The following is a 24,705-nucleotide window of genomic DNA, read 5'->3' as shown; positions in this document are numbered from 1 at the left end:
CACCATCACCATCAGCCATCACCATCCATTCCTGAGGCTGCCCTGCCTGGGCACCATGTCCTGTCTTACATCTTTCTAAGTGGACCTAATGCCAAGTGTGCCAGTGGTAGTCATGTGAGCCTCACCACCATCATAATCATTATTATGAAAGGATGGTAGGAGGCCCTTTTCCTTGGATCAGTCTTAGTCTCATCTTAGTTACAAAGTCATTATATGGTTTTGGACAAATGGCCTCATTCTCTAATGACACCAATTACTAAAATATATTCTGCTGCTAAGTCACTTCAGTCGTGTCTGACTCTGTGCGACCCCACAGACGGCAACCCACCAGGCTCCCCTGTCCCTGGGATTCTCCAGGCAAGAACACTGGAGTGGGTTGCCATTTCCTTCTCCAATGCATGAAAGTGAAAAGTAAAAGTCAAGTCGCTCAGTCATGTCCGACTCTTAGTGACGCCATGGACTGCAGCCTACCAGGCTCCTCTGTCCATGGGATTTTCCAGGTAACAGTACTGGAGTGGGGTGCCATTGCCTTCTCCAAAAATATATTCTAGGTGTTCCATTTACTTGATGGATGAATCAATGAATCAGGAGAGTCAACTAGATGTTCTTTAGGGTCATTTCTGATTTCAAATATAGGATTTTGGGTGATATGGAATCTGAGTAGAGAGTTGAAAGAGGGATGTTGGAAAGAGGTGACAATCTACCTACAGAGGGAATATGTTCAGGGGTCAGAGGTCTGGAGCATTCTGGAGGGGTCATCAGGAGGAGGTAGAAAGGTGCCCAGTAGTTTCACTGAACCCTTAGGTCAGGCCAACTCTCAAGAGGGATGTAAACAGTTCTGACTGGGAGTAATACGTACTTTCTGGAACCTGGGTTTCCAGGACAGAGCTAAAGGGATGAGACAACAATGCTGGGTGGTTAAGAAGAGATGAAAGTGTTTACTTTTGTTTGTTTTAGAGCATTTCTTCTTCTCTGAGGGCACCACTCTCACTGCAAGGAGGTGAGCGTTTCTGACCACTCACCTCTGGGGGCAGAAGTCAGCAGTGGCCCCAGCAGGAGAACGCCCCTCATGCTGTGTTTCCCCCCGCCTCCTTCAGGTCTGAATGCTGGTGCCTTTTATGCCTTGTGCACCCTGCTGAGTCGCATGGTGATCTTCCACTACCCGGTAAGGGTGTTCCCCAAACCTGCTGGGTCCTGAGAGAAGGTGATCTCTCGTCTGGGCAGGAGCTGGGGAGGCAGCATGCTCTGGTGTGAAATCCAGGATTTGGAGGGAGGCGGCTCTGGGTCTCAGCCTCACTGCCAATAGAACTCAGATGTATAATAAACTGGTTTACCGTCTCTTAGCTCTCATTTTCTTTTCTCAGAAGAAGCCTAATTACTTATTGAAAAATTAGTTGAGGCTTAGAAAGTAAATGCTAAGATATCTATGTGTAAAGTACATAACATGCTGCCAGACAACATAGTAGGCAAACATATATGCACACAGACTTGCAGCTGAAACATCTAAGTTGTGAAATAGGGACAAGGTTCGATTTTAAACGCTTAGTGGCTCAACAGAAAGCCTGTTGTAAATGTTTCCAGAACCAGGGAGGGCTGGGAATGGGACTCTGAGTATTTAGAATCAGGAATCCAAGGCCCAGGCCTCTTTTTAAAACTCAAGGGTCTCATGCTTGTGGGAGCATGGGCCACTGTGCGTTGAGTGTTCCAGTGTTGGAGGTTGACAGCTCTGAGTTCAAATCCTACCTCTGCACTTAATAAAGGCCCCATGACCTTGGGCTAGTGGGCTAATCTCACTGTGCCTCAGTGTCTTCACCTGTAAAAGGGGGATATTGATTCCTAACCTTATGGTGGGGAATTAAGAGAATTAAATGAGATGATGATATAAAAATCCCCAGCATGCTGTCTGGCTTCTAAGAACACTTTAAATAGATATAATTATTATCTTTCTATCCCTTTAGCACTGATAGCTGGAAAAAAAATCTTTTATGGAATCTTTGGATATATATACAGTTTTTCCATCTTAGAGATGGGAATAATGAAAAAGCTTTCCTATAAAGATTATATTTTTAAAAATCTGTCTAAAAGTGGTTCTAGGATAGAATTTATTTTCCCCCAAGATTCAGTATGATCCACACACATCCAGGGTTACATTATGTTGGGAGGAGCAATTATTCTAGGATTCTGTCCCCACTGGCAGCTTCTTACAGGTCATCTCGTTCTAATACTTTCTGAGAACTGGCTCTAATGGCACGCCAGTTACTTGCCTTTACCCCTTGGCCTGCTGGTGACTGCGCCCCATCAGATGTTCTGTTCCATCCTTGAGTGATCCTTGGGGCTGTGGTTTTTCTAGGGGGAAGGTGTGATAATTGGAAGAATCGGCCTGACCATTGCTGTTGCAGGAATGCTTGGGACTGTGATCTCAAGCATCTGGCTGGATAGAACCAAAACCTACAAGTAAGTGACTCTTCCTCTTGGACTGAATTGGAGACTGTGTTTTGAAATGACATGTTCATTAGGAACCTAGCTCAGCATCTGGGGTCTGAGTGGTCAAGGAGGCACTTCAGATGTATCTTCTTGGAAGCTCAGTTTCCTCATTTATAAAATGAGGGAAGCAGTTCCTTCCCTGTGGGGACCATAGGAAGATTAGAGATAGAGAACATCAGGCCTTTCCGAGTTCCATCTGAAGTAGATCATGGAAGGAGCAGAGGAAGGAGAAAAGAAACATTGGAAAGGATCAGCAGTTGGAAGTATGTGGAAACGCCAAAGAGTGGGGATGAGAAGGTGATTCCATTGCCAGGTTCCCATGGCTCCTTCATGGACCCCCTGGGGTTAACCAGGGTGCTCTGTGCTTCCAACAATTTTCAGTGAATTACCTTACAATTGCTTCCACATCATTGGTAAATATTGTGATATGGTTTAGTCCTGATTACCCTGTGCGTTTCTAAGAGCCACTAAAATTTTAGTGGATTGCAGGCTAATCGGAGAAGGCAATGGCACCCCACTCCAGTACTCTTTTGCCTGGAAAATCCCATGGACGGAGGAGCCTGGTAGGCTTCAGTCCATTGGGTCACTAAGAGTCGGACACGACTGAGAGACTTCACTTTCACTTTTCATTTTCATGCATTGGAGAAGGAAATGGCAACCCACTCCAGTGTTCTTTCCTGGAGAATCCCAGGGATGGGGGAGACTGGTGAGCAGCCATCTATGGGGTCACACAGAGTCGGGCATGACTGAAGTGACTTAGCAGCAGTAGCAGCCAGGACACTTAGTAAAAACACAGATCCCTGGGTTCCACCCCTCATGGATGTCAATTTTTAAATTGCATTTAAAAATCAACCCAGATACCTTGATTCAGTAGCCAGCCTTGGGAAAAGTGCTCTGAAAACAGAGGCTCAAATTGTGTCTGTCCTGGGCTCCGCATCCACTGGGTGCTCAGTTAATGCTGCTCAGTGGGGCAGCTGCCTCGGCCATCCTGTGCTGGGCAGGGCAGTATTCTGGGCTGCTTTGTCAAGGCCTCCAAAGTTCCCAGTGTCTGGAGGTGACAGACAGCAGCAGACCTGTTCTCTGCACACAGACCTGCTTCTGTGAGGCTCTGGTCAGACCAGGGCTCCCTCTGGCTGCCCTCGGCAAAGGCCAACTGAGGCCCTTCCTGGGGATTTGGCTGCCTTGCTGGACACAAGGAGGAGCCCGGCTGGCCCTAATTACTGCTGGTGGAGCCGGGCTACTGCCTCATTTCTGCCATATGCCGGTTGCTGGTTTCAGGCAGTGAGGACTGGCCACCCTTGAGCCGGGGAATAACAGCATTTCTCTTCCAGGCTTGCTCTACGGCAACAGAAAGCAGGGATTGGAATGTTTGCTGGGCCAGGATGTGGGCAACCAGATGATTCAGATGAACCAGAAAAGACAGTGAAAAGACAGTGAAAGGCTGGGAGGACACTGCAGAGTCTAGCTGACACGGTTCCTAGTGGCATTTGATGTCTGCATCCTGCAATCAGCAGGGACATTCTTCTTTCTGCTCCACTACTTGGGCAGAGAAAGGGTTGGGGAGCTCTGTCATCTGGGCATTTTGGTGCCTGTTCCTTCTCCCTGAGGCTCTCAGGTGTGTCCCCTTTGGTTTGGAGATGGAAATTGGTTGGTCAGGTCCATTTATGTCTGGCTGAGGCTACAGATAGTTTTGCAGACAGGCTAGTGGTTTAAGAAGAAGCTGTGTGTAAAGAAATATGGCAAAAGGTGAGCTTGTGTGGTCAGCAAGGGAGATGGGTGTCCATGGGGCTGGGCTCTGCAGTGGGAAGGCCTGGATGCGGGGAGCAGGGGGAGAAGAGATGAAGGTCTTCTGACCCCAGCAGCTGCTCTGAAGACCCAGGAGGGAGAGGTGTCGTTCAGAGGCTGTTGCTCTTTTCCAAAGACTAACAGGGTGTTAGTCTTCCTGTGTGGGGGAGCAGAAAGAGGACAGATTTCCAAGCCCAGCTCCGGATTCAAACCTTAGCTGTGCAGTTACTGCATGCATGACTGGACACGTAACCTGAGTCTCATGTTTCCTCTTTGGTCACATTCAGGATAGTTGTACAGACTTTTCCTGCACACCTTTGGTAAGAGTTGAATGAAATACTAACTGCACGTAAAGGGCTCAACAGAATTCCTGGCATCCAATCACTGCAGTATCAGTCTGATGTAAGCACAGTATATGCAGCCGGCCCCACCGTGTTTCTGGCTTCAGCAGAGATGAGGGAAGGCTCTGAGCTTCCGTGGTCTGAGTCCTGATGCTCGTGGCCAGAGTGCACAAGCAGGTGCCTTGTGGGTCCCTGACCTCAGTCAGGAGGACAGGGAGAGGGGCCTGTCCCAGTGCAGGAGTCAGGGCCACAGCAGTCCTGAGGGGAAACCTGGGGGAGAGGTGCGTGGAGGGGCACGAGCAGGGTGAGCCCGAAGCAGAAGCCAGCACTGATGGGCCTTCTGAGGGACCAGCAGAGGGACGTGCACCCGGCAGGGGGCGCAGCTTTCTCCCTTGGGCTTTGGAGTTAAGGGCTCGTTCAGGGCTGGGGAATGTTCCCTCAGCCGCACTGTCAGGAGTGGAGGAGTTCAGATTCAGCGGGGAAAGCTGTGCTGCACGTGTGCAGGTGGCAAGAGGAAGGACTCGGAGATGACAGAGACTCTCACAGTCAGGTCCCTGTCCGGCACTGTCCTGGGGTTGGGGGGCGATGCAGACAAGCAGAATGGGCTTCTTGGTCCTGTGACCACTGCCACCTGACCACGGCTGATGTGTGTCCCTTTCTTTGTGTGTGTGAAGGAGGAGGAGATGAAAGAGCTGTGCCCTTCTTTTATGCAGGTAGGATGTGTCAAGTCCAGGTGCAGAGTGAGCTGGTTGAGAGGGCTTTACAGCAGAACATACATGCCTCAAGATGCTTCGTACTGTCCTGGTCTGACCCTTGGTAGCTCTGCGCACAGGAACTGTTTGTGTGATCATGGGTCTTCTGTCCACTAACCACATGGACACTGTGTTCATGTGAGTGGATGTCCCAGCACACAGCAGAGGATTTGACATACAGTAGAGGCCCCACGGATGGAAGGGAGAGAGAGAGGGAGGAAGGAAAGATCCCGGTGAAGTGTGCGGGCCGCCACTTAGAACCTTCGCCTCTCTCTGTAGGGAGACCACCCTGGTGCTCTACATCATGACCCTCGTGGCCATGGCGGGGTACACAGGGACCTTGAACCTGGGACACCTGTGGATAGTATACATCACTGCTGGGATAATTGGGTAAGTTTCACCTCTCACCTGCTTAACTGGAAAGCACCAGCGCACGGCTCCTAGAGCTCTGACCTCCCAGAAGCAATAGGAGTCCCTCTGCAGCCTCTCACTGACCTCCAGAAAAACGGAAATAGTGGCCAGAGGTCATGTTCACCTGTCACATTTCAGAAGGCTCCCTGGGGGCTGCCAGGCCCATCCATGCTGATGAGATGGACCGTGTCCTTCACAAATCTCTAGGAGGCTAGGAAATGTCCTGTCTTTATGAATTCTGCCTGGGACAAGGGGGCCACAGAAAGCACACGGGTCTGGGAATCAGAAAGGGTGGATCTTAATGTCAGTTATGCTGGGGACTATCTAAAACCACAGGCACGTCACATAACTGCTCTGAGACCCACAAGATAAGAGTGGCCTGCCATATGTATGCAGCTGTTAGAAGTAATGAGAGTGATTACAGATGTGAAGCAGCAGAAGGTGTGGTACAGATGTCAGATCACAGGACTGGCATTTTCTAGACCAGTTATATGAGAAAGAACCTGTCCACAGGGATCTCTGCTCATTGTCACCTCCCAATTGTTTTTCTGTGGGCTTTACGTGACTGTGTGTGTGTATGAGAGACACAAAGAAAGAGAGATTGAGTCCTGCTTTGCTGGCACCTCTCTGAAGGACACTCAAGATGCCGAGCCCCTCCCCTTGAGTCCCAGAGAGCTATGGAGAGGCTGGTCAATATCCAGGGACTTCCCTGCCAGCCCAGGGCCGTGTAACCATCACACAGCAGTTCTCAGCTGAGGGCTGAACACTCCAGGCATCCCAACCCCTCCTGTAAATGCTGACCCTAACTGATGGTCAGATGCAGAAGGAACAGGGATCCCCAAAGGGCTGCTGAGAAAATAGCCTCAGCTCCTTTCTGGCCTGCAAGGGTCCCTGTTTCCTTGGCCTGGCCTGATTTTCATGGGCCTGGAATGTCTTGATGGGAAGAAAGACAACAGGCAAAGTCGTTGTGCGGAGGAGATGGGCTCCTGTCCTCCTTGTTCCAGAAGTCCTCCCTTACCTTGTTTCTGTGATCTGGTTGTCAGCATCTCCATAACCGGCTATCTCACTCTGGGGTTTGAGTTTGCCGTGGAGCTGACATACCCGGAATCAGAAGGCATGTCGTCTGGCCTCCTCAACGTGTCTGCCCAGGTAGGCCTCTCGTTGGGTGGTGGCACCGGAGCCGTGGGTCTGTGTTCCCTGCCGGGCCTGGCGGGTGCAGGCACAGCATTAGGGCAGCTCAGCTCCCCATGGGCTGCTTGGCTGGGCCCCTGTTTCCTGTCTTCTCTGTGTCTTTGCAGGTATTCGGGATCATCTTCACCATCTCCCAGGGCCAGATTATCGACAACTATGGAACCATGCCTGGGAACATCTTCCTGTGTGTCTTCCTGACCCTTGGGGCAGTGCTCACTGGTGAGTCAGGGCCCCAGGACAAAGTGATGCTCTGACTGTGCCTGAGTTTATGCTGTTGGCAGATTCAGACCCCAGTGTCCTGACTGATCACACAGATCCGGGACACTGGGGCAGAGGTGCAAAGCGGAGGGCTCGTGAGGAAGTATCTTTGGGAGGCATGAGCATGGGCTTTGCCCCCACCCTACCCCCAAAAGACCCTTGTTGGAGCCCTGCACTGTGACACTGACCTCCATAGCTCTTTGACCTTGGGCAAGTGGACCAGCCTCTGGAGCCCCACCTTCCTAATCTGTAGAATGGAGATGGCTGTGATGCTTGGAGCACTGTGTGCAAACTCCCTGCAAATATCAGGGGTCTATGCATGGAGGCCACTGTCATCACTGGCTTCTTCCTGTCTGGCACAGCAGTGGTTCCCAGGCTCCGTCAAGCTGGCTGGTAGAACCTCCAGATCCCTGGAAGGTCAGGAGGAGGTGGGATACCCGGGACCCTTAGGAGAGTAAGGGCTCCCTCTCGTGGATGAGCTTGACCATTGCTCTGCTTGATAACTTGCCCTTCTTTGTCATCACTTGATCTTAGCATTCATTAAGGCAGATCTCCGGAGGCAGAGGCTCCTGAGAATGTGAGTATGTGGGAGCTGCTGGGCCGAGATGTGGGCACAGACTTTGCTGAGGCTGTGGCACTGGGGGGACGTGGGGGGAGCGCCCGGGGGACTGGGGGCTGTGAGAGCCGCTCAGCATCACACACGAGGAGACAAAGGGTTTCCTCTGCGGGGCTGAGCCCTGCTTTTCTGCTGCCCTCTCCGGGTTTTTCTGCCACTTCCTTCCCTGCTCCTGGCCTCCCTGCTCTGGTCCCCAGAGCCGGGCCGTGTGTCACAGTCTGCGGAGCAACACCCACCCCGGGGTCCTGAGACAAGACCCAAGGCCCCAGCTCCTCTCCTCTCAGCCTGGGGTTCATGAACAGAGGAAATGTGGGGGGCTGGCTCCTTCATCCTGTCATAGCGGTGGTGGCCCCGAGGCAGTGGGTCTCCTGGCACGTCACTGCCCCCCAGGCAGTGCCAGGGGACGGAGAGACCAGTGGGTTGCTAGCTGGGCTCTAAAAGAAGTCAGGAAGCAGACATTGGTGGTGAAAGGGGAGAGGACCAGGAGTTTGATCTAGAACAGAAAAGTGCTTCCCAATTGCTCCAATGGGCTATGGACTATTTTAATCAAACTGTTAGGTTTCAAGTCTGAGCCAGGATGAAAGGAATTTTCAGCTCTAAGAAGGAGCATAGTAGGATATATTCCTTTTAAAATAGAAGAAAAGACCTAAAGCTTATTACAGAGGTAATGTTTCTCTGTAAAATAACTTTAAAAAATAAAAGTGTAAAAATTTAATGGTCACCTGAAATAGCATCAGCTAGAGATGAGGTGCTGTTATTTTTGCATTTCTTATATGTGTCTGTGTCCACATATAACAGTGTACATAGCTGTATTTTTAATAGAAATGGACTCCTGCTCTACGTGCTTTTTTTTTACTTGTTGCCAGCACTTTATCAGTTCATCAGTTTCTTACAATACACTTTTCCCCCCACGTGCAGCATACCTTTAATGACTGCACAATGACCTAAGAACTGCACATGGGTAAACACGATTTAATAGTTTTCTTGTCCAGGAACATTAAGGTTGTTTCTAAATTTTGTTTTTAAACAATATTGTGATCAGGGTCCCAGAAGCTGGATCTCTGGGCATGTTCTTTAGCAAAGTATTTCCTTGAGTAACGGGTCAGTGGTCATGCCCATTTTTAAGACTTTGGTATGTATTACTCAGCTGTCCTCTAGAAAGGTACTGTCAATACCACTCGTTTACATTGCTCTCAGAGTATGTAAGGTCCAAGCTGACGTATTTACCAGTTTGAAAAATCTTTGTCAATTTCCACAAGAAAAATAGAATCTGAAACAGGTATATTTAGTCCTTTTGATGATCGGATGCTAATCTTTAGGTCTTTGTCCTCTGACCTCATGCTCTGGAGCTGGCAGGTGGCAGCAGGTAGCAGGTGAAGGGGGAGATGGCCTGGGACAGGACGTTCAGTGGGGGACACAGGGAACGCCTGAGACAGGAGCGGTCTCCTCAGGAGCCTGTGAGGACCCTGCCATCACCCTGTGGAGATGGTCTGGTCCCTGTGCCATAGACAAGCAAACGTGATTTGGGACACTTCGGTGAATCCATTGGGAGCCTGGGTAAAAGACGCCTGTGATAACAGGATGGATTCTAGTAAAAATGTTTCAATTTGAAATGTGACTCGTTGTGTGAAGTGATACAAATTTTGCTATGTTTACTTTATAATCTGTGTTTCCCTTTCAGATTTAGGGAAGTGGAAGTCATAAGTGGCTGATATTTGTAGCAACCAGAGATAATTTAGTAAGTAACATTTTAGTCATTTCCCTGTGTGTTTCCTGTGGGTACACTGTGCATTGGGCTTTCTACCCTGCTTGTTTCTGTAGGAGAGTCTGACAACTTTTCTACACCACTGCCCCCCAACCGCACGTCTCCATGTACCGCACGTCTCCATGTACACGTCCGTTTCCTCCTGTTTGCTACTTAGGTCGTCCCACATTTCCCTGTCTCGCAGGCAGTTCCTTGTCCCCGTGGGCCAGGCTTGTTATCCAGCAGGCAGTGAGGGCTTGGTCCTGTGCGTGTGGACTGTGGGAAGCAGCGCGAGTCAGGCCAGGAGGCCAGTGGGTGCAGGCTCACGGTGCTGTCCTGAATGCACCTGGGGGGCTGGTGGGACGGAGGTCAGAGTCACGCGGGGCTGGGCACAGGGGAGTCAGGGCTGTCAGAGGGCGTCGTGAAGGAGCCGTCATTTCCCCACCGAGGTGGCGGGTGTGAGTGGGACCTGCAGACCGTCCCAGGACTTCAGTCTCAGTGCCAGCGGACAACAGGGCAGGGAGCGCATCGGGCCAGAGCTGCGCTTTCTGATCAGTGAGGTGGGTCATTGGCAGAAAGAGCCAGAACATCCAGTGGGTCAGGACTGATGCTGATGATGACAATCTGTGTTTGGGTTTCCATTTTTCTTCCAGTTGGTAGTTCTTGGCCACGGAGACATAAGCCTTGTTTGGTTGTGACTTCAAGGTGGTCGTGCTGAAGGAGGCGGGTGTGTGTGCATGAGTGTGTCAGAGACAGGAGGTGGCGTGAGTGGTTGAAGGCGGCTGCTGGCTCCTGAGTGAGGGCTTCTCAGGGCTGAGGCCGAGCTGGTGCCGACAGTTAGCAAGATGGAGAACTGGACACTGGAGCTCCCGCTTTGCCTCTGCCACGGGCTGCCCTGGGGGTTGTGGCGGGTGAAGTGCCGTTTGTCCAGCTGACGTGGCCTGCGTGTGCTCCTCCAGCCTCGATGGTCAGAGCTGTGTGGGGCTCGGCCCGTGCTCGAGGCCTTGTTGGGAGCGAGATGAGCCCCTGAGAGAAGCAAAGTGTTCCTAAAAAAGAAGACAAACGCCCAAGTTGGCAGTTAGTACTTAGGGGCCTCAGAGTATAATCTTCAGGGCATATTAATCCCACCCAGCTAACAAGTGTGACCCTGAAGAACTAATTCTGAGCCATCATCCTCACGAAATCTGATGACAAACAGCCCAAGCCTCTTCTCTGGGGAGCTATATTAGTATATACATACTGTGAGCCATACCACATCCTGTCTTCGTAACAGTTCACTGTGCGTCTGTTCCACACACGTGGTAACTGTATTCCTCACCTGGGGGGTGCCCCTGACCAGGGATAGTCAGCACTCCTGAGGAGGGCGCAGACCTGGGCCTTTGCACAGGCACGTGGGGGTCCATCCAGGTGGGGCGAGGCTGTCAGAAAGGGAGGAGGGTGACCAGAGCTCAGTGGCACTCACATTGAGATGGTCCCTGGAGTCTGTGGTGTCCCGGAAGGCTGACCTTTTTGCTCCTTTGCTCTTGTCGTGATGGTGTGTGTCTGGGGAAGCACTGTGTGTGACTGGAGCCCCTGTCCTCGTTTTGTTCAGTCGGGGATGCTGAGTGCCTGGGACTCTCGTCTTCCCCCCAGATTCCAGACACACGGGCAGGAAGATGCTCCAGCAAGGAGGAGTCCCTGCCTCTTCACCCCAAGGGCTGTCTCCTTGTCTGTCTTGTAGAAACCCCAGGAGGGGGAAGAGGAGGAGGACAGCAAGAGCAGCAAAGCCCCCACCACTGTCCAGGAGGAGCATTTCTGAGAGCGGAGGAGCGACCTGGGGGACTCGGACCGCTCTCACCTCTCCAGCCAGCACAGCTCTGCCTGCCAGCCCCACGGCCTTCACCCGAGCAGCTTCTGGGGGAACTGGGAGGAACATCTGTGTCTGTAGGACAGCGCTCTGCCTCCTGGAAGCCACTCCAGAGCTTGCCCTGTCTCTGTGGGGGCCCCGCCCTCCCCCTGCAGGTTCTGGGAGCTGGGGGACAGAGAGAATCCTGGAGTCAGTCCTGGCTGCTGCCTCACCTTCCTGCTCCAGCCCCTCTCTAGGGAGATGTTCTCCAGAGGAAGGGCGAGCCCAGCCCACTGTCTATGTCCTTCACTGCAAACTCAACTGGATCATTGCCCTGAGAACTCCAAGGGCCTCCCGAGAGATGAAAGGAAAGGAGTGGGGGGCCTTGATGGGACTCGTGTCTGCTGGATTAGGTAAGCGCATTCACCTCTGGTGGGGACAGTGTTTGCAGTCCCAAACCCTCTCCTCACCCCTTCTCTAGCAACAATCCTTTCTCAGACACCCTAAATTTAAAGCGACTCCTTTCAACCAGCCCAAGCTGACTGCTCCTGCCTTGCCTGCATCTGGCTCTACTCAACGGCTTGGGGAGAATTGCCTCAAAAGAAGACGTTTGTGCCAGTTCTCCTGGGCCCTGAGCTCTGTAATCAAGACACCTGTGCTGTTTAGTTGTGCCCACTGCCTCGGCCTCAGCGCCTCGGAGTTGCCTGCGTGGCAGCGGTGCTCGGGCCAGACCCGAGGTGAGCCCGCGGTGTCTGTGTCTGTGTGCACAGATCCTCTGTACATAAGAAAAGTCCAACTTCTGGTAGGAGGACCGAGTTAGGGCTGGGAGGGAAGTGGACAGTGATGGTTTTTCACTTTTTGATGAGGCCAAAGTGTTTACTCTTTAGTCCCTTAAAATGCATAAACCAAATGCTTGCTGAAACCATTGTTTTATTTTTAAAATACAAATAGTTATTATGGCTTGCCTTGTCATTTGTTGGGGCAGAGACAGGTTTGGGGGTGGGAATGGGAAGGAGGGGTGGGGGCTCCATTCCATGAGAGGTGGTCCTCTGCTGCATAGACATTGCCATCTAGTGGGTTATTATTTTTAAAAATTTTTTTTGAAGGATAATTGCTTTACAGAATTTTGTTTTCTTCTGTTATGCTTCAACATGAATCAGCCATAGGTAAACATACATCACATCCCTTTTGAAACTTCCCCCCATCTCCTGCCCCATCCCACCCCTCTAGGTTCTGTACCTTCCTCCTCTTCCAAATCACAGTACCTGGTTTTCTAGAGTCTTAGCACTGCCTGGGGTTGTTCTTTCAGGTGTGGGCTTGACAGTCTGATTCTTGACTACGGGGACATTGCCTGGGTCATTCATGTTTCCTTCCCAAGTGTCTGGCATGGAATAAGTGTTCAGTAAACACTTGCTGAAGTAGCGAATGGGTTCTCGCATCTATACACTGTGTGTGAGGGTCCAGCCAGTGTGGAGGGGCTCAGGGTTGTATCTGGATGGCAGCCATCTGCTCTAGTGCCTTGTCCTTGGGCTCCAGTGCTCTTTCCATGCTCATACAGCTGTTTGTCCGGTTCTGCTTTCTCAAGAACCTGTTTCTTCTTTGTGAAGAAACCAAGAGAGGGTTCTGGCTGTTCAGTTGTGTGCTCAGAATTTGGAAGGTGGGGACAGAGAGGAGGAAGATTTGACTTCATGAGAAATGAACAGGAGACAAAAGGCAGCCAGGTTTACCTGGGTCTTGTGCTGTCCTACTCATTATGGTGTATTTGATCTGCAGAAAGCTGGGATCTTCCTCTGCTAGGCCTCAGAGGAGGGCAGGGGCACTCTGGGCTTAGAGGCAGTCAAAGTACCAGGACAGATCAGAGCAGAAGGTTTCTCTATTTATTACAAGTCTCATTACACAAATACAGCTGACTGGAAGGTCTAAAAGATCCTTCCAACCCTGATCCACCTGTAGGCGCAAGGACAGAGGCCACACTCACTGGCCGGGGAGCCCTTCTTGGAAGAACTGCTTGTCTCTCAGATGGTTCAGAGTCTTGGGGTCCAGCAGCAGAGAGAAACCCAACCTGGATGGACAACCCCTCAAAGCAGTCCTTGGTGGCAATACTCTGGGCAAATTAGCAGCTTGAAGTTTCACAGTTTGCATCTTCCAACCATACAAGTCAAGTCAACAGTTAAAAATAAAATGAAAAAAGGAGAAGGCTGGAAAAGTAGTGCTGGAAGAGGCTGTGGGTGAGGGAAGGGCACACAGTGGGCTTCAGATATATTGGCAGTTCCTTGATTTGGACAGACGTACATCATTCTAAAATGATTCTTTCAGTTTAGTTCAGTTCAGTCACTCAGTCGTGTCTCACTCTTTGCGACCCCATGGCCTGCAGCACACCAGGCCTCCCTGTCCATCACTAACTCCCAGAGTCCACTCAAACCCATGTCCATTGTGTCTGTGATGCCATCCAACCATCTCATCCTCTGTCGTCCCCTTCTCCTCCTGCCCCCAATCTTTCCCAGCATCAGGTTCTTTTCAAATGAGTTTGCTCTTCTCATCAGGTGGCCGAAGTATTGGAGTTTCAGCTTTAGCATCCATCCTTCCAATGAACACCCAGGAATGATCTCCTTTAAGATGGACTGGTTGGATCTCCTTGCAGTCCAAGGGACTCTCAAGTCTTCTCCAATACCACAGTTCAAAAGCATCAATTCTTCAGCATTCAGCTTTCTTCATAGTCCAACTCTCACATCCATACATGACCACTGGAAAAACCATAGCCTTGACTAGATAGATTTCTCTGCTTTTGAATATGCTGTCTAGGTTGGTCATAACTTTCCTTTCAAAGAGTAAGCATCATTTAATTTCATGATTGCAATCACCATCTGCAGTGATTTTGGAGCCCCCCAAAATAAAGTCTGACACTGTTTCCCCATCTATTGCCATGATGTGATGGAACCAGATGCCATGATCTTCGTTTTCTGAATGTTGAGCTTTAAGCCAACTTTTTCACTCTCTTCTTTCACTTTCATCAAGAGGCTTTTTAGTTCCTCTTCACTTTCTGCCATAAGGGTGGTGTCATCTGCATATCTGAGGTTATTGATATTTCTCCTGGTAATCTCAGCTTGTGCTTCCTCCAGCCCAGCGTTTCTCATGATGTACTCTGCATATAAGTTAAATAAGCAGGGTGACAATATATAGCCTTGATGTACTCCTTTTCCTATTTGGAACCAGTCCGTTGTTCCATGTCCAGTTCTAACTGTTGCTTCCTGACCTGCATATAGGTTTTTTAAGAGGCAGGTCAGGTGGTCTGGTATTCCCATCTCTTGAAGAATTTTCCACAGTTTATTGTGATCCACATAGTCAAAGGCTTTGGCATAGTCAATAAAGCAGAAATAGATGTTTTTCTGGAACTCTCTTGCCTTTTCAATGATCCAGTGGATGTTGGCAATTTGATCTCTGGTTCCTCTGCCTTTTCTAAAACCAGCTTGAACATCTGGAAGTTCACGGTTCACGTATTGCTGAAGCCTGGCTTGGAGAATTTGATTCTTTACATACATTTAAATGGCACTGACTTTCTGTATGCATGTAATATCTTTAAAATTTTTTAATTAAAGAAAAGAAACCCCAAATGTGAAAGGCTAGAAGTGGATGATGGAGCAGAAATGAAACTGAAGAGCATAGAGAAGGAAAAGGCGAGCCAAGGTGGGAGATGACATCTTGGACATGGGGATGCTGGCCTCAGTTTCTCTTCTTCTGTCTGGATCCTGGTTCTGCTTCTAGGTGCTGGAGCCCCACTAGCATGCCCAGGATTGAGATACCTTAAATACAGACAGACAAGATTAGTGGCTGACCTAAGCACCGTGCTTTCTTACAATGCTTGCATAACGCCTGTCTTTAGGGCTGGGACAGCTCCTGTGGGAGTTCCAGGGTCACTGGATGCTTACTTGCCACCGTGAGGGGCGCCATGATGCCAATCGTGGGAGCTGCGGTCCCAAATACAAACAGCTCAGAGAGGAAGTGTCCCAATGCGAGGAAGAAGGTCCAGAGTGTGATGTAGTAGAGCCTATAAGGGGGCAGACAGAAATGGGACGGAAGGTTCAGCTTGTTCAGTGCGGAGGAAGTGGTCAGACTCGAAACACACAAATCCAAACCCAGGAAATGACTATGGCTAAAGAAAAAGGAGACTTGGTCCCACGAAAGACCTGGCTGCTGCTGCTGTTGCTGCTAAGTCACATCAGTCATGTCCAACTCTGTGCGACCCCACAGATGGCAGCTGCTAGATCACATCAGTTTTATTCACCTCTAGGGCAAAACCGAAGCCTTCAACTGCTAAATTGAGAGGAGGATGACCCAGTCATCCAGAGTGGCTTTGCAAGTCTTAGCAAGGTGGTGAAGCCAGTGATAGCAGAGTCTAGAGTATGGCAATCCTAGGTAGTGTAGACAATTTTGGATCAATCACACTTATGTATTCTACTTACTCAAACTGGCTTGATGCTAGTCCAAGCCTGCTTTGCAAGTGTCTGGCCAGGGGCTGGTCAGTGCTCATCTGATGGATACCACCGAATGAAGGGCATGAATGTCGAATGGGTAGCAAGGGCCTTTCTGGGACTTTAGATGATTTTACAACATTGGCTGCATCTAAGATACTTTGCATCTTAACTTAGTAAAATGATCAGATGGAGGACACAATGACAACCTCATAGGAAGATAACTTGTTCCTCAGTTTTGACAAGGAGGTGGAGAAGACAGAAGTTATAGGAAGATGGATCACTTTGAGAGCTGGTACCTTTCTTCAACTATGAAATTTAAAAATTATGAAGTACTTCAAACATACAAAAAACCATTCATAATAGAATTTACCCCATACAACCAATACCCTACTCCATCAAATCTATCTTGACATTTTTGCTTCAGATACCGTTTTCCTAAGAAATAAAATATTACAGATTTCAGTTAAATCTTCCTGGATGTCTTTTGCTTTCAAATGAAAGTTGGCTTATTTAGAGAAATACCGATTAAATAGGAAGAATGCAGACTGTTTCAGAAAGTGAGAACAGCTGGGAATTGATTTCAGGTTTCTGGTTAGGGAGGGAATATAATCAGAGAGCATATCAGAAGCACAGGGACAAAAAATCCAGGCTTCACAAAAAAGTTGGAAATAGAAGTCAGCATTTCCAGTTGTCCTGTGTTGGGTGAAGGGGAAATGAATGGGTAAGAGATGGAAAGATAAGTCTTAGCTGTCCCTGTTCATCCCCAAAGCACAACAAAGAAAAGATACACCCCCTTCTACTTGTCAGTAATTCTTCATCATGGTAAAGGTCATTAAAATGATTATGCAGTCCTTACTCCTTCCCAGTCACCCTGAGAGGAAAAACAGATACATGAGTCTCATTTTATACATGAAGGGACTGAGAAGCAGAGGTCTATAATAAACTTGCTGCTTCAAAGCTATTACCAGTAGAAATGAGACCAGAGCCTATTTTCCAGTTTTCATTCTTGGGCCTCAGAGTGTTTCCACTAAACCTCGCTGCTTCCAAAAATACGTATCAATCTAGAACAAGTAGTCCGTAGTTTCAGGTTCAAAAATACGAAAAAATAAAGCTTGAGAGATCACAGTGTTAACAGCCCTCAAATCCCAGCTGTCCTAGTCTTCTCAGCTTAAATGAATTGAGTCTCTAATATGCAAATCTACAGAATCCGCAACAAAAATCACTGCTTCCCAGGGCTACTAGGAGGAGTCTTAAAGTCATGGGGAAGCATCTGGTATAATAAGAGGGGCTCAATAAATATCACCATCTCCTCTCTTGCCCAGATGCTGAGAGTCTGGCTAACACAAAAGTATTTTGGTATGAAGTTCTTTTGGTGGCCTTACCTGGGGACCTGAGCGAACTTTCCACCTTGATTGCGGTGATGATTGGTGTTGGGAAGAAAGCTTGAGCCCCCTCCAGTGGCCAGTTCAGATTACAACACTATCTAGCCCAGGGGCTGCGACTGCCTGCACTTGTTCCACACTAGTTGTATGATGGAGAATGAAATGGCAGCCCTCTCCAGCATTCTTGCATAGAGAATCCCATGGACAGAGGAGCCTGGTGGGCTGCTGTCCATAGGGTCCCACAGAGTCGGACACGGCTGAAGCGACTTAGCATGCATGCATGCATGCGTTGGATAAGGAAATGCAACCCACTCCAGTGTTCTTGCCTGAGAATCCCAGGGATGGGGGAGCCTGGTGGGCTGCTGTCTATGGGGTCGCACAGAGTTGGAAACGACTGAGGGTCGTGGCAGCAGCAGCAGCAGTCTGTATGAGGTCTTTCCAGGTGGCAAAGAGATAAAGAACCTGCCTGCCAATGTAGGAGCTCAAGAGATGCAGGTTTGATCCATCCCTGGGTCAGGAAGATCCCCTGGAGTAGGAAATGGCAACCCACTCCAGTATTCTTGCCTGGAAAATACCACTGACAGAAGAGCCTGGTGGGCTACAGTCCATGGGGTCGTAGAGTTGGACTTGAGTGTGCACGCACACATGCACGCAGTCTGTGTGAGTCCTCTGAAGAGGCAGAAGACAGAGGTGTGCTCAGTTCTCTGTGACCCTCCCTTCATGACTCTGTGTAAACACACAACCATTTACTAGTGGGCTCATGATGTCATAGATCGTGATTTCTGTGCATCCCTGCCTCTCAAGGAGGAATGTGAGCATAGGCATGCCATGGCCTCTCTAAAAAGAGCAAGCACACTACCTCTTTAGTAGAGGAAAGGCTGACCCGTTAGTAAAGAAGTAGAGGGGTGTGATGCAGGCCACTGGATCACAACATAACCAGTTTGCTGTGTCCATTTCAAAGAATTGTTAAGCTTTATAGACATTCAGGCCTGTGATGTTTTCTAGCCCTGGAAGGAATGGTACCTAGTAATCTTTTATCTTCACGTCCTAGGTTACTGTATCAAATCATAGGCCATACGATGGAATCATAGTCCATCATAACTGCCTCTTGGCCCTGGGCATTTATTAGAATCAACTGAAGAAATCTTATCAAATTACCCAGACCTGGATACCAGATCAGTTAAATCATACACTCTGGAGATGGGTCCAGGAACCCCTGGTATCTTCTAAAGCCTTGCCTTGTTGATTTTCATGTACTGGCATTGTTAAATAAGTCTCTGAGGGAGGAACACAATGGCTCTACTTAGCACCCATTTCAAACACAGGGAGATGCTCTTCCCTCCTTTACATACGTTTTGTTGTGAATGTCGATGGCGCAGAGGCAGCGAACCACTGATGAGAGCAGTGTCCAGATTCCATAGGTCCGAGCTTGGAGGCCATTCACTGTGCAGCAGAAACAAGCAGGAGTGTTGAGAAGGGTGCGTTAGGGTTCCCTCCAAACTCCTCCAGCTTCACTGGAGGAGTCAGAGAGCTGAGCCTGCGATCCCCTTGGCTGGGCAAAGTACAGGCTCTGATGCTGCACGTGGGAACTAAAAGGAATGGAAAGAATTCCAGAAGGAGAACTGGTTCAGCTCCTCTTCCAATGCCTACAGTTGGGCGGGTGAGTTCCAAGAGTAAAAACCCAACAAACAGCCCACTTCGGCAATAGCTCCTGGGTTAGTGCTTTATGGCTCTGCCTGGAAGCCGCTCTAGTGTTAGTGAAGCAAGTGAGTTTGAATCAGGATAAGTGTGGGGGAACATGGTGGAGAGCGGTCTGTCAATGCAAGATGCCTAGCAGGTCAGCAGACTTTCAGTGAGGCTGATGCAGGGCAGAACACAGAAATACTGAGCCCTGTCTAGATACCCACACCTGGTCTTCAAGAGACCCAAGTCCCTGGATCTCCTGAATTCAGATCTATATCACGTGAATGAAGCCCTAATGAGGCTGGTTTCCTGTACGTGCTGGAAGGGAGCAAAGCTCCGTGTTAGCCGGGGCCACTCTGCCCTTGCTAGCTTCATTCTGGCACTGCTGTGCTAATATCTTCTCCAGAGAGTATGAATCATAGTCCATCATAACAGTGCTTCTTGACCCTGGGCATATATTAGACTCAACTGACGAAACTTTGTAAAATTACCAAGACCTGGATACCAGATCAGTGAAATCGTATACCCTGGAGGTAGGCTGAAACCCTCCTGGTATTTTCTAAAGCCTTGCCTTGTTGATTTTAATGTACCAGCATTGATCTATGGTGAAAAGTAAAGATACTTCCTTTGCTGGTCTCCTGAGCAAGAGAAATTTTAAGGGACAAGACTCACAACCAAAATGTCTTTCGGGATTTTCCTTTGAGGATTTTTGAGCCTTTGGAAAACCAGACAGCAACACTAAATTCACAGCCCCAAAGATCTTTAGATGGTTGTCGTTTTGAGAAAAAAAATCCCATACCCCAAACTAATATTTAACGGTTAGTCCTGGAGTGATGTCTCTATGTTGTGTCCGACACTTTGTGACCCCATGGACTGTAGCCTACTAGGCTCCTCGGTCCGCAGGATTTTCGAAGCAAGAATGCTGGAGTGGGTTGCCGTTTCCTTTTCCAGGGAATCTTCCCGACCCAGGGATGGAACCCAGGTCTCCTGCATGGTAGGCAGATGCTTTACCATCTGAACCACCAGGGAAGTCAGTCCTGGAGGGCTAGATATATTTTTTCTTTTTACACTCTTTATAAAGCATTTTGATAGCTCTTCTGATGGAAAGATAGGAAATTTCTTTTTTCTACTTCTATATATCTCACTAAGGGTGAGATATACAAATGGAGAGTCTCAGTAATCCTAACCAGAGTAGGCATCAAGTAAAATTCTTCTACTGGATGCTCCAGGGTCCTGGTATCACCAGCAAAGTACCAGGAGGTCTCGAGGGACCTATTTCCGGGCTGTGTGTGCATGCATGCCTGCACAAGCTAACAAACACACTTCTGCTCAGCTATATGCCCTTCGGCAAATCACATAACCCCTGGACTCTTCTGTCTCAACTTTAAATTCAAAGGGCTAGGTGAGAAGACCTCTAAAAACCTGTGAATCTATACAGAGTTCCTGGACCACCAGAGGACAGCACTGGAGGGTGAAAGGTGGAATTGTTTCACCCACTTTTCCAGGTTGTCTAAGCCTATTGAACGTGAGTTTGTTCAAAGTGAGCCTGTTCAAAGTGAGCCTTAGCCTATTTACTTTCATTTTATACCCAGATGTGGCAGAAAAAGGAGCTAGGTCAGAGCCTGAATCTGGGTTACCTATAAATGTGACATACAATTGTCGCTACTATGAAATGGTGCTGCAGCTCAAGCCATCCCACGTATCAAAGGAAGGAAGCGCAAGCTGAAATGTGCAACCACTCTCCAGCAGAGAGGCTCGGGACACTGGGGAAAGCCATCAGGGGCCTGTGGAAGTTCATGTGGGAAACCAACCTGGAGGGATTTTGGATATTTTTTCAGGGTCTGTGTCATGGTTTGAGAAGACCTTGGATTAGTAATTCTCCATATGCAATGTAGGGTATAAATGGTATGCGCCATGACCTGATTTCTGAAAGAAGCTAATAGGAAAACCTTCTTTATGGTTTCCTCATCAGGCATCAGAGTCACCAAGGAACTCATTTCCTCACTCGTCCTTATAATGGTATTTGTACAGCCCCGCTGCTGAGGGCAGTGTAAAATGAAGGGAAAGATATTCAGAGAAGCCTGGAGACATGTCTGTTATTTTAGTGACTTAGGCTTGCTAGCTTATGCAGCATCAGAATCACCTGGCAAGCTTCTAAAAAGAACTTCCTGTGACACATCCAGGGGGTGAAAGATTCAGTAATTAGGTCTGGACAGGGAATTGACCACCTGTGCTTTGTTTGGTTTTAGTTTTTCACAGTTATTGTGATGTACAGCCAGGTCTGGGGACCACCATTTAGGCCACTCCCACAAAGGATGCAGGTCTTTGCTTTCTTACCCAGGTCTGGCTTGCCGGTATAGAGCTTTTCATAGAGAAACGTGTGGTCTCGGAAGCTCTGTAGTGAGTTCCCTGCGGCTACGATGGATACCATCACCAGCCAGCTTCGTAACACGTTCAGAAATCGGCTCATGGCTCCCCTCCAACCTGAGAGGGCTTTTTGCCTTGGAAACAAAAGCAAAGGGCAGGAGACAACAGATGCTTAATGTGCTTCAACCATAAGCTCTGTAGTTAACCTGTGTCCCATTCATGATGGCGGTACTAATCTTACTTCGTCAGCCATTTCATAAACTCCTCTCCCAAGTGCCGGCGGCTCGTCTATCCCCATGCACTCCTCATAGGGTTGGCACACTGCCTTTGAATACCTGCCTTAAATCGAAGTGTGCTGACCAGAGTAAAAAGGCTAAATAATGCAGTGGGTGGAAATGACAAACCCTGTGGGAAAAATGGAAAGAAAGAAACAGAAGAGAGGGAGGTGCCCAAACATCAGTATAAAGAAATAAAAGGACTTTGGTGTAAGACTTACAGAAATTGGTCTCAATATTTCATCATACTAGTAGTGGTGAGTCAACAGCATACTCTGAAATAAGTTGCACCACGCTTATGTTTGTCTAAGGAATTTCTCCAAAATTAGCCTAAATCAGTATTCTCTTCTCTTGGCTAGAATTAGTCCCCTGGGATCTTTACCTGTAACCTGGTGTTTCACGTCAACCTTTTGTACTGCAAGTAGCTCAAAGGTGATTATAAATCTACTGATAGATACCTGCCTGGCTACTGGTGACTGATCCTTCCAGGGACAGACAAGCCTTCTATGTCTGAGTGGCATGTATGATTTGAGGGCATTATTAACATGCTTTAACTTTTTTATACCTTGGTTTTCAGGGACATCATGCTTCATAAATTAGGAGAATATAAAAGTTACAAATTAATAAATTGTTGTGAGTTGACAAACAGTAAGAAAATTAGATGGAGAAGGAAACAGCAATGTTGTTGTTGGGTTGTAAAAGAATCTACAGTTATTAAGGATTTGTATATGTCATGCACTGTGCCAAGCACCTATCATATATTATCTCATTTAATCCTTAAGGTTGGTAGACACTATTAATATTTCCACTTTATAGATGAAGGATGGCATAGAGATGTTAAGTGACTTGCTTAAGGTTACACAGTCTACAGATGAAAGAGCTCAGATAAAAACCATGTTCTATTGGCCTCTAAGATGTCTCACTGAGCATATTTTGATGAAGTTTCCATTTCTGTGAGAGACAAGCGAGCCATAGCCACCTGTCTTCAAGTGGTATAGAAAATAAGATCAGGCTATGTACTTTTTATTTAAAAAAGAGAACAAAATGTTAGATCAACCATTGCTGAGCACAGATTTCAATCATCTTGATTTAAATAAAAGCCATGTAGATAAAAATCTAATCATGGAAGTGCTTCTTCTCATCTTTGGTATGTGACCCATGGTTTATCTATTGTCTGGTTAATTTCTTGAGCCTTAAGTGGCAAAATTATCAGGCTTCCTTTGTCACTTTGACAGTAGGCCTTTTGGCATGGTCCTACATTACTCAGCTGAAACAAATATGAAAGTCAGTAAAGGCAGATGTGTGATGCACTAAAAAACACAGCAAGTTCCAGAGACAGAAGGGTCAGTGGATGAACCCCTCAGTGCAAATGGATCACAAAACTGGACTCTGTCAAAGTCCAGAGAGAATGAAGCTCTAATGGAATCACAAGCAGTTCCAGCGTGGGCCAAGACACACACACTCCCCTCCCCCCACCTTACTGTTTTCTCACCATGCCTCACCAGGAGCCTTAAGCTCTCAGCGTCAGAAAAGCTGCATGGATGACCTCCCTCTTTGACAGAACTTATGCCCATTTCACAGAAATTCTCAGAAACTCCAAAAGATAGATGATGAAGGCAGAGCCTGAGCACTCTTCCAAACTGCTCTGCCAGTCCCTCAGCACGACTTCCTCAAAGCTTTTGAAGGCCTGTGAGGGTATCCAACATCTATTCTCAAAATTTACCCAGGCACAGGCCAGCAAAGGTATAGTGGTTTACTAGAGTCGGGAGAGTTTCCTTTCCTGGTCTCATTTTTCAGTAGCTGTGTGACTGTGGGGAAGTAATTTACACTTTACAGCTTAGATTTCCTTACCTGCAAAATGGAGATTAAAATTACCTATTCCAAGAGTTATTATAAGAATTACGTTAGAAAGCAAAGGTTCCTCGTATTGTGCCAGGCTCAGAGTGGGCACTCATTTGTTCATCGACTCACTCGTTCTGTACCTACCAAGTTTTCTTCATTTTCCCAGCTCCCTCTTCTCTTGGTCTCTGAAATCTCTTTTCCCCCTACAAGGTTGCCTCCCGGGTACCTTCCTTCTGTCCCATCTCCATTGCTTCAGGCTGTGCGGATCCTCTCCATTAGAAGCCACACAGGCACCCACCTCTCCACCGTCGCCCCCCCCCCACCCCCCCATTCATCCTACCTGGCGACAGTACTCTCAGCACAGCAGCAGCAGCGGTAGTAGCAGCAGCAAAGGAACTGCCCCAGCCCAGCTCCAGACCTCAGTCTACCTGAGCCACTTGTCCCCGCCCCCACTCTCCGCCCGGCTCCGGCATTGGTTTGTTGCCATCAGTCCTCTTTCTGATTGGCTGTTTAGGTTATGCCCGAGCAGGCGATGGGGCGTGAACCGCTTTACTGCCAATCAGCGGTTGCCGCTCTGCAAACCTCACCCCCAGCACGCCGCCCTTGCAGTGAACTCTCCTGTTGAGCGCATCGAAACACTCCAGGTTAGGAGTCAATCTGTTTGGGGCGGAGGGGGAAAGAACAGGAAAAGTAAGTCAAGACTTCTGTGGGGAGCAGAGCCCTGTGTCCGCTCGGCGCGGCGGTGACGACAATTGTACGCGCCTGAAGCTAAGCGGGCGCCTGCGCAGTGGGTCCGAGCGGGCGGTTGCTGGTTGGTTGTTGTAGTAACGGGGGAAGCCGCCTTCGGCTGCGGCCTTGAGCCCGGCTGGGGAAGGAGGAGGGAGGTAGGCGCAGAGCGCTGTCCCCGCCTGCCCGCCCCGAGCGATGGGAAGATGAAACAGGTAAACGCCTGCGCCCGCGCTCTCCTCCTCGAAGAGAAGGGCGCCCCGAGTCCCGGCGGGCGCCGGCCGCTGCACTTCCCTCTCCTTGGCCGGGAACAGCTGTTGGCTTCCGGGCGCGCTGGGCTAAATCGCAGCGGCTGCGGCTCCCCGCGCGCGTCCTTTCCGTGGGGAGCATCTGAGGACCTCCCTGGGATGGGCTGAGCCATGGGTGGATCTGAGAGCCTGATCCCTTTAGGGAGAGGACACTCCTCGGGCAAGTGCCCTCAATCTTCCGATCGCCCTGTCTGTTCCTGCCCAGCTCGCAGCCTAGGACAGGTTGGCATCCCTTCGTCGCTT

At 48.9% G+C, this 24,705-nt stretch overlaps 3 protein-coding genes across 16 annotated transcripts in view; 2 read left to right on the top strand and 1 right to left on the bottom strand.

The window, feature by feature from the left end:
* The window catches only part of LOC120852697 (feline leukemia virus subgroup C receptor-related protein 2-like), a 31,300-nt gene extending 18,933 nt beyond the window's left edge, over positions 1–12,367 (top strand). Inside the window, exons 4-11 of the mRNA XM_040226058.1 lie at positions 1,098–1,165; positions 2,351–2,454; positions 5,642–5,752; positions 6,817–6,922; positions 7,072–7,183; positions 7,757–7,799; positions 9,520–9,576; positions 11,303–12,367. Coding sequence (XP_040081992.1) covers positions 1,098–1,165; positions 2,351–2,454; positions 5,642–5,752; positions 6,817–6,922; positions 7,072–7,183; positions 7,757–7,799; positions 9,520–9,550 — 575 coding nt within the window. The 3' untranslated portion in view covers positions 9,551–9,576; positions 11,303–12,367. The remainder of the gene's footprint in view (positions 1–1,097; positions 1,166–2,350; positions 2,455–5,641; positions 5,753–6,816; positions 6,923–7,071; positions 7,184–7,756; positions 7,800–9,519; positions 9,577–11,302) is intronic.
* A 2,546-nt stretch (positions 12,368–14,913) lies between these two features.
* Positions 14,914–24,186, bottom strand: ERG28 (ergosterol biosynthesis 28 homolog). 2 transcript variants are annotated; one of them, XM_040226056.1, is made up of 6 exons: positions 23,769–24,038; positions 21,651–21,716; positions 21,282–21,445; positions 18,614–18,704; positions 15,334–15,452; positions 14,914–15,207 (listed from the first exon to the last, which is right to left on the bottom strand). In XM_040226056.1, exons 3-6 carry the CDS (start codon positions 21,412–21,414, stop codon positions 15,128–15,130), a joined length of 423 nt encoding a protein of 140 aa, XP_040081990.1. In that variant the 5' UTR covers positions 21,415–21,445; positions 21,651–21,716; positions 23,769–24,038; the 3' UTR covers positions 14,914–15,127. The 2 variants fall into 2 exon arrangements, with proteins under 2 accessions (XP_040081990.1, XP_040081989.1); XM_040226055.1 differs by lacking the exon at positions 21,651–21,716 and having other exon boundaries at positions 23,769–24,186.
* Positions 24,005–24,705, top strand: part of TTLL5 (tubulin tyrosine ligase like 5) — a 308,459-nt gene continuing 307,758 nt past the window's right edge. For 12 of the 13 annotated variants that reach the window (XM_040226046.1, XM_040226045.1, XM_040226044.1 and 9 more), the window contains exon 1: positions 24,213–24,369. The gene's annotated coding sequence lies outside the window, so the exon portion shown is untranslated. Of the gene's footprint in view, positions 24,119–24,212; positions 24,370–24,705 lie in introns of those variants that run through there. The other variant, XM_040226042.1, reaches the window with a different exon arrangement.

This window comes from Oryx dammah, unplaced genomic scaffold (assembly GCF_014754425.2).
Source record: "Oryx dammah isolate SB20612 unplaced genomic scaffold, SCBI_Odam_1.1 HiC_scaffold_26, whole genome shotgun sequence".
NCBI lineage: Eukaryota > Metazoa > Chordata > Mammalia > Artiodactyla > Bovidae > Oryx > Oryx dammah.
This window is presented reverse-complemented; position numbering and strand designations above follow the sequence as displayed.